The 9,239-nt window shown below is 38.1% G+C and overlaps 1 protein-coding gene across 1 annotated transcript; it reads right to left on the bottom strand.

Annotated features, from left to right (window-relative positions):
* Positions 1–327: 327 nt before the first annotated feature.
* On the bottom strand, positions 328–9,176 carry HELRODRAFT_116401 (hypothetical protein). Its single transcript, XM_009032633.1, has 29 exons — positions 9,048–9,176; positions 8,626–8,715; positions 8,297–8,391; positions 7,933–8,020; positions 7,647–7,736; positions 7,311–7,388; positions 7,079–7,163; positions 6,800–6,903; positions 6,438–6,570; positions 6,254–6,363; positions 5,921–6,007; positions 5,642–5,809; positions 5,361–5,531; positions 5,045–5,125; positions 4,865–4,950; positions 4,678–4,759; positions 4,310–4,416; positions 3,925–4,023; positions 3,454–3,598; positions 3,090–3,204; positions 2,911–2,985; positions 2,731–2,831; positions 2,530–2,589; positions 2,181–2,266; positions 1,525–1,905; positions 1,296–1,457; positions 943–1,099; positions 597–802; positions 328–404 (listed from the first exon to the last, which is right to left on the bottom strand). Exons 1-25 carry the CDS (start codon positions 9,123–9,125, stop codon positions 1,620–1,622), a joined length of 2,700 nt encoding a protein of 899 aa, XP_009030881.1. The 5' UTR covers positions 9,126–9,176; the 3' UTR covers positions 328–404; positions 597–802; positions 943–1,099; positions 1,296–1,457; positions 1,525–1,619.
* Between the last annotated feature and the right edge of the window lie 63 nt (positions 9,177–9,239).

Here is a 9,239-nt window from a genome sequence, read left to right as displayed (position 1 = left end):
TATATATTGTGTATGTATGTCTGTGTGTGTGTGTATGTATGTATGTGTGTGTGAGTACGCTTATATGTATGTATTAGAGATGTTCCAAATATATTCGGTCAAATATTTAGTCTTCGGATTTGTTCGAATAGTGAATTAGCGAATGTATAATGACTATTCGACTAAAGCACCATTCGGTGACGGTACATCTCTAATATGTGGTAAAAGTATTTTTGTGTGTACGTATGTATGTACGGATATATTTGTCTCTGTGTGTGTGTGTGTGTGTGTGTGTGTGTGTGTGTGTTTGTAGGTGTGTGTTAAATTTTTTCGACGTAAGATTCCGCGTTAAATTTTTTCGACGTAAGATTCCGGAAACAACCCTTCTTTTCCTCTTAATCGTCCCATCCACCAGCCGTTCGGATCTGATGAGAATGATGATGATGATGACAGTCACACACACACACACACACACACACACACACACACATAAATGTATACCTACCTACATACATACATACATTCATACGCCTGTGCAATCACAATTTAACATCATCGTCATTAACTACAATTTCAATTAGCTCCATCATCATTACCGTCATCATCATCATCATAACCTTCTTTAGTAATTTCGATGACGTCATTAATCTTAAAAGATATTTCATCTGTGTCACTGGCGTCATAATTATATAGCGCTCGACAGCGATTGGCCGCTGGTCTCGACTTTGCCGCCGGAACCGGTTTTGGTGGGGGCGGTCTAGGCCTGCCATTTTGTTTTGATGATGATGATGACGATAATGACAATGATGATGATGACGACGACCTCGACGACGATGATGACGACGATAGTGGTAATGATGAGATGATGAGTATGAGAATGATAATGTGATGATAGGATTAGTAAAATAGTAAATATAATAAAAAATTAATCCCGAAAGATCCCTCAACATGCCCCATACTTACCCAGGAGAACTCCGTGGTCCATTCATTGCCCCATTCATCCTAGGACCACCTGGAGGGGGCAGTCTGAAACCAGGTAGGGGCCCCCCTCCGTAGGCACTTGGAGTTCTCGGTCCCCTCGATGGCCCATTGTTGATTGGAGGCAGTGGTCGACCGCCACCTGGACAAGTTATGATTATGATGATGGTTGTGGTACTGATAATGATGATGATGGTTGTGGTGGTGGTACTGATAATGATGATGGTGGTGGAGATGTTGATGATGATGTTGATGCTGATCATAATGAATGAGTAATGGAATGATGATGCGACGAAAAGAACATCATCATCGTCATCGTCACAACCAACAACACGAACCAGAGTTAGTTATTCGATTTTGAGAATGTTGTTGTTGGGTTGTCCGTTGTTGCTGACGATGATGTTGCTGATTGGTGGGCCGCCTGGTCCTCTCTTCTGATTGGACAACCCGAATATGCGACGGAATCTGATTGCTCGAAACTTTTTCCCGGTTTCCTGGCCCTGTTTGGGGTTAGGGTTAGGGTTAGTATCGAGACGAAACGAGAAATACCGAAACAAATAACGGTACTTGTGTTTTTCGGAAGTCCCGGCTTGATGGCCACAGTGAATCCACTCTTCAGTTGCATTTGATCCGAGTTCCCGTCAACAAACTTTATCGTTCGACTACCACCCCCACCGAAACCTTCTTTTTTGACACTGAATTTTATCCTGGAATGATGATGATGATAGTTTTAAGGTCGAAATTATTATCATCATCATCGTCGTCGTCATCATTGTCGTCGTCATCATCGTCACTGACGTATCACTGAACACGATGTTAAGGTTCCTCCTTGTGATCTCATTGTATCTCTTGGAGGTTATGGTCAGGAATTCAGTTTTGAACGCCGACTCCAAAACGCTGTCGTAATCGCCACTGACGGACACAACGAACAAGTCGTCTTGCTTGGTGCTGATGATGATGTTGTTGTTGTGGTTGTGATGATGACGATGATGTTGTTGTTGTGGTTGTGATGATGACGATGATGTTGTTGTTGTGGTTGTGATGATGACGATGATGTTGTTGTTGTGGTTGTGATGATGACGATGATGTTGTGACGGCGATGATGAAGATGTAATTATTATTGTGATGTCATATCGATATTAATTATTATTATTATTATTATTAATTATTATTATTATTATTATTATTATTATTATTATTACGTCATCAACATGCCCACAGACCTCAGTGATAATTTTTCAATTGCCTCGATGGGAAATTTCCTCTTGATGACCTTCAAAAGTTGACCTTTCCGCGGTCCGTCTTTGGCCTTCCATAATTTTAATTATTAATAATTTCTATCAAGTAATTTAATTCACCGTATCTATTTATTGTTCTTTTTATGCTGTTATATTTATGATCATTGTGGTGATGAAGATGATGACGACGACGATAATTAACAATAATAATAATATTTATTATCATTATTATTTTATATTTATTATTATTATTATTTTATATTTGTTATTATTATTATTATTATTTTATATTTATTATTATTATTATTTTATATTTATTATTATTATTATTCACCTTCTCCATGCCAATAAGGTAGACGCTGTTTGTCGTCACAACTAAATCCCTTGAGACTGCCTGAGGAATGAACCACCATTGCAATCATCATCATCATCATCATCATCACAACTATCATATCACTATCATCATCACCACCATCATCATCATCATCCTCCCTACCATCGTCATCATCATCACCATCGTCATCATCATCAGTACCTTGGCTCTTCTATCGTATTTCTTCACGGTATCAGCAAATTCAACTCTCTCCCTTTTATTCATAAGAGCTCGGATGCCAATCGCATGGTCCCTGTCCATACCTGTGTGTGTGTGTGTACGTGTGTGTGTGTGTACGTGTGTGTGTGTACGTGTGCGTGTGTACGTGTGTGTGCAGCCCACCTATGTAGTCTCCAACGAACGATCTGTTGATACTGTATCTCCGTCTGTCCTTTTTGTTGTACAAGAGATCGCAAGCTGTTGGACGTCATTAAAGTTATCATCATCATCATCATTATCATCATCATCATCATCACTATCATCATCATCATCGCAATCATCGCAATCATCATCATCATAACCTTGTTGTCTTAATCTTATATATTGTTTTTGGGCGTTCCACTTCCGGAAAGCTTTCTGGATGACCCTGGCGAAGGCGTCGAACTTCCTCTCGCGCAACTCCTCCATTAAAAACAGCTACGTGATGATGTTGTTGATGATGACGATGTTGTCGATGATGATGATAGTGATGGTGATGATGATAATGACGACGACGATGATTATATGACTGACACACATACATACGCGCGCCCACACGCACACACTAACAACACCATTGTTTCAATCATCATCAAACATCATCTTCATCATCATCAAACGTCATCATCATCATCAAACATCATCATCGTCATCTTCACTTCCGGCAGAACAAAACTTCAAACTCACGGATTCGGGGTTCTTTATGAAAACTTTAGTTCTACCCATCTGGTACTGATCGTGGTCCATTTTGACGTGGTTGAAAAGGTGGAGAATGCCCTGTTTGACATCCCCCTTCCAGTTGGGGTACGTTTCCGGGGTCAAGATGGCGTACCTGCGTCGGTGGGAGTAAGGGTTGAGTTGGTAGAGTTTTTGAAACGACTCTTAAATAGCAGAGTAGGTCTTTAAATATATATTGCTTGTGTATTTATATACTTTAAAAACTTACAAACTCTGATTTGTGTGTTAATGTGTGTGTTTGTGCGTGTGTGTGTGTATTTGTGTGCGTGTGTGTGTGTAGGTTTGTAAGTATGTGTTTATTCGTCTTTATGCGCTGCCTGCTGCGTTGTGTGTGCCTCTCAGCAAATAAAAAAAAATATCGAAACGAAAATAGAGATATCGAAACGAGACGAAACATAAAAAGAATGAACACATACACACCTTCGAAGAAACTTATCAAAGACCCTTCTGTATGCAAAGCCAGCTCGCCTCACTCTGATATTTTCCTTCAGTCCCAAATATTCAACCTGATGTCGAACCCTGGATAATTATAATTATAATCATAATAATAATTATTATTATAACTATAATAATAATTATTATTATGTTATAATTATGTGCTTGTATTTGTGCGTGCATGTATGTATGTATGTGTGTGTGAGTGTGTGCGTGTGTGTGATCTGTTGTATAAATTTTTGATTTTCATTGTGAAGGTTGTTGGTTCAATTATTGTTAATTATATTATAATTATAGTATAATTATTGTTATAATTATATTTATTGTTATAATTATGACCTTTAATTATAATTATTGTTATAATTATGACCTTTCTTCGTCCCAATCTTTCGCTCTCTTGGTTTCATTCGGTTTGATGCAGCGGATGTAGTGGGGGGTGCACTTCATCAATGCCTCCACCAGTTTGTTCGCCTGTGTCTGAAAGTTTTAATAAATTATTATAATTTATTCAGAATAATTATGAATAATAATAATAAATATCATATTATTATTAATAATAATCAACCAATCAATTAACCAACCAACCAATCAATCAATTACCATTAATCAATTACCATTGATTACCAACCAATCAATCAACACAAGCCAATCAACAAACCAGCCAATCAACCAACCAACCAATCAACCAACCAACCAATCAAGGAACCAACCAATCAACCAGCCAACCAATCAACGAACTCTAATTTTAGTTCCGGCTGTGGTTGGCCTAGTTTTGGCCTGGCCGTCGACTACTTCGGGAAACAAATCAACAATGAACCGACTATAATAATAATAATAAAATAATAAAAATAATAATGACAAAACTGTTATTCTTGTTGTTGTTGTTGTTGGTGTCGTTGTTGTTGTTGTTGTTTGAGGTACTCACTTGCGACTGGACTGCATGATGAGAATGAGGTCGGGGAATAAGACATCTCTGTTCTTCTCGCAAAATCCGTACACATCGTAAATGACCTAACGATGATGACGACGACGACGATGATGGAGCTATGATGATGATGGCGGTGAAGTTAGGATGATGATAATAATAATAATAATAATAACGAACCTTGCCAGCGTAATGTTGGATGACGAATCCAGCCCCACTCTGCTGGTAGTGCTCGTGCCTGCCTACACCCGCGTTCAATTTCTTCGGTGATGATGAAGACGACGATGATGATGAAGATGATGAAGATGAAGGTCATGGTACAGATGATGAAGGTCATGGTACAGATAAAGAAGATAAGAATACAGGCGATGATGATGACAACAACTAATATGATTATAAAAATAATAATGATGATGGTTGTTATGATCACGAACAACAACAACAACAGCAACAACAACAACAGCAACAGCAACAACAACAGCAGCAGCAGACTGACCCCCAGCAGCTTCTCGTCGGCACCTTCACTGACGGCATGCAGCGTGGCGCAGAGATCGTCAAGAATGCAAATTATCCCGACAGGATTTTTAGCTTCGATCAAATCACAGACGATTTTGTTGTTGAAGTAATCAATCGGCGTCCATTTTATGTTCTCTTGCACGTATTCTTCCTGAGAAAAAAAAAACAACAACATTTTTTCACAATGACGTCATCAGGTATGACATCACCACCACCCCAACAACAACAACAGCAACAACAGCAACAACAACAACAACGCACTTGTTCGGCTTTCAACGTCAACTCAATAAATATCTGCTGCAGCTTCTCATTAACATAATTTATGCAAAACTGCTCGAAACTATTTTTGTCGAATATCTCGAAACCGTATATATCGAGTATGCCGGTTGCGATTTCTTGGCGGGGGTGGGCCATCGCTTTGTTCACCGACTGTATGTGTGCGTAATAATGTTTATTAATTAACAAATTAACTAATATTCATGCCTTTATGAATAAATTAACTAAGTGATTAATATTAATGAATGATTTAGCTCCACCCACTTCAACCAAGAAATCAAAGAGTCTGCTGTAGATGGCCTTCGACAGGGCGTCCCTCGTATGCGCTGCCTGCTCGGTGTTCAATGTGACCTTCAAAAATATTATTCATAATTATTTTATATTATATGATTTTAATTATTTTCTCACGTAATCGACCAATCAGAAGTCTGGAAATTAAGTTAAATTGAATGTTTCAACCAATCAAAAATGTAGATTAAATGTTTAAATTTAAAATTAGACCGACATAAAATCTTCATTGAAAAAAATTAAATAAATTGTTCGGCCAATCAGAAAGAGGGAAATTAAATAAAATTAAACGTTCAGTCAATCACAAACCTCGACGTTTTCATTTTTTCCACCCCATTTACCTTCCATTGTTCTGCTGATGAGCTTCTTGTTCAGACGATTCGCATCTACGGCCAGTAAATGAGCCGGGAAATCTAGAACTGTGTGTGCGTGTGCGTGTGTGTGCGTGTGCGTGTGCGTGTGCGTGTACGTGCGTGGGCAAGAGAGTACGAACATTGCCTATCGAAGACATCAGAGTAGTTGCCCTTCTCCTTGAAAGTGATGTTGCCCAGGTGCAGAACTGCCGCCACCAGACTCAACACGTTCGACTCGTCTGCCTTCGTTAGACCCATCACGCCCATTGCGTGCTGAGATTGAAAGAGAAGAAAAAAATGAATGAAAGAACGAACAAACGAACGCACCAACGAACGAACGCACCAACAATGAATAACATTGAACGAGTTTATGGTTGAGTGAGTGTATAAGTAAAAGAACAAAAACCAAACAAATGAATAAAAGAAAGAACGAATGAATGAATGAAAAAAAGAAAAGAAAAGAGAACGAATAGAAAGATTAAAAATGAAATGACGCACCAACCTTTGTCTCCTGAAACTCTTTGACGTCATCAGTGCCTTGGACGTTGTAGCCACCGCTGCTGCTGAGGTAGTTGAAGTACTCCAGATTCGTCAGGCCGTACGAATCTTATTATTATTATTATTGTTATTATTATTATTATTGTTATTATTATTATTATTATTTTTATTACTAATTTATATAGCGCTACAAAGCTTTAGAATAAGTAAGAGCTAGGTAAATGAAATTAGTTTGATATTCATTCGATCAAGTAGGAGTCGGATCAAAAATAGAAAAAGGAACCTTTCATATCAGAAGAGGCGCCTTTGATGACTTGATAAAAAATATGAAAGCAGCGTTCGTCTTTGTGCCTTGTTACCACACGAGACTAAATGAATGAATGAATGAATGAACGAGTGAACGAACGAATGAATGAATGAATGGATAAATAAATGAATAAATTAATGAAAGAATGAGCAATTATAATAAATGAACAATTATTACAATTCACAATCCTTAGTTGTAGTATTCGAACCTTTTCAAGCAGGAAATTCGATATCTTACCGCCCACAGGCTCGCCTCCCCGACTGAATTGTATTTCAACATACTTGCCCTTGACACCAAATAATAATAATATTAATATTAACAATGATAATAATAATAATAATAATAATAATAATAATAATAATAATTAGTACCATAGCAGCAGCTGAAATAGTAGTAGTAGTAAAAGCAGTAACTGAATAGCAGCAGTAGCAGTAGCAGCCGTAGCAGTAGCAGCAGTATAAGCAGCAGTAGTTATCGTTGTTGTATAAAGCTAATTACTAAAGAATATTAATAAACTGGTAGGATGAAAGCAAGAGTGACTAACAAATCTACTGGAGTTATTATTCCTCAGAGTCTTGGCGTTGCCGAACGCCTCCAAAAGTGGGTTCGACTCCAGTATGATGTCTTTCACTCGCTAGGTGGTCATTTTATTTTCATTTTATTTCTCTCTCACTCGCCAGATGGCCATTTTATTATTTATTATTTCATGATGATTTTTAATTATTTCATCGTCATCGTCATTGCAATCATCATCATCATCATCATCTTCTTCTTCTTCATCATCATCATCATCTTCTTCTTCTTCATCATCATCATCATAACCTAATGACCTTGACAGTTTGACCTCCGCCGGATATCTTGGCGATGTAGCTCATTATGTATTTGGCAGCCACTGTCTTGCCAGCTCCTGATTCGCCACTAAGAAATATATAATAATTAATAATAATAATATACGCACACACACACATACATACACACACACATACATACACATACATACACACATACATACAAACATACATATGTTAGGTATGTTGTTGACTTGTAACTCTGTTTTTTATGTTGTTTTCTAAAATACATACAAACATACATACAAACATACATACAACAGCATATAAAAACATACAAACATACATACATACAAACATACATACATACAAACATACATACATACAAACATACATACAAGCGTACCTAATAATAACGCAATGGTTTTCCATGTCGATGAGCATGTTCCGATACATATCGTCTGTCAGTGCGTATACGTGTGGCGGGTTTTCGTAAGAAGCCTGGATGAATGAATGAATGAATGATTGAATGAACGAACGAACGAATGAATGAATGGATGAATGAATGAATGAATGAATGAATAAATGAATGAATGAATGAATGAATGAATGAATGAATGAATGAATGAATGAATGAATGAATGAATGAATGAATGAATGAATGAATGAATGAATGAATGAATGAATGAATGAATGAATGAATGAATGAATGAATGAATCATTATCATAACTCACGGCTCCTTGGTACCTATCAATTTCCTTCTCCCCATAAATATTTAGCTGAGCGAAAGGATTTACGGAGATTAATACAGGTCCTATGTACGTCTGTGTGTGCGTGTGTGCGTGCGTGTGTGTGTGCGTGCGTGTGTGTGTGCGTGTGTGTGTGCGTGTGTGTGTGCGTGTGTGTGTGCGTGTGTGATAATCGTTATAGGCGTCTGGTATTTGTTGTCGCCGGTGTAGGGTCCGTCGCGAAATTAGGATTTATCGTTTTTAAGAAATTCATTTCGCACCGTCGTGCATGCTCGTGTTTTTTTTTGAATGCACGCACGTACAAACATACAAACACGCACACAAACAAACAAACACACACACATACATACGAAAAAACAAACAAAGCAATCACGCACGCGCGCACACGCACGAACACACGCACGTACGTAGATGTGATCATCCATAAAACGTTTCTTGAGATTATCGACAATGGCCGACTCGCTGATCTTCTGCAGTAGCACCATGTCTTCAACGCCAGTGGTTTTGACGTTGTGGCTTTGCCAATGATAAGCCTGGTGATGATGATGGTGGTGGTGATAGTAATGATGATGATGGTGATGATGATGGTGGTGGTGGTG

The sequence above is a fragment of the Helobdella robusta genome (genome assembly GCF_000326865.2).
Source record: "Helobdella robusta unplaced genomic scaffold HELROscaffold_85, whole genome shotgun sequence".
NCBI classification, from domain to species: domain Eukaryota; kingdom Metazoa; phylum Annelida; class Clitellata; order Rhynchobdellida; family Glossiphoniidae; genus Helobdella; species Helobdella robusta.
Note: the sequence above shows the minus strand (reverse complement) of the source record. Positions and strands in the feature narration are given on the sequence as shown.

What these genes read in the sequence shown, in the direction of transcription:
- HELRODRAFT_116401 (XM_009032633.1), bottom strand. Translation starts at nt 9,125, where the DNA reads ATGGTGCTACTGCAGAAGATCAGCGAGTCGGCCATTGTCGATAATCTC. An exon ending in GAAAAAATGAAAACGTCGAG is followed by an intron (nt 6,008 to 6,253) that starts GTTTGTGATTGA and finishes ATATTTTTGAAG; the next exon opens with GTCACATTGAACACCGAGCA. An exon ending in TCATAAAGAACCCCGAATCC is followed by an intron (nt 3,205 to 3,453) that starts GTGAGTTTGAAG and finishes ATCATCACGTAG; the next exon opens with CTGTTTTTAATGGAGGAGTT.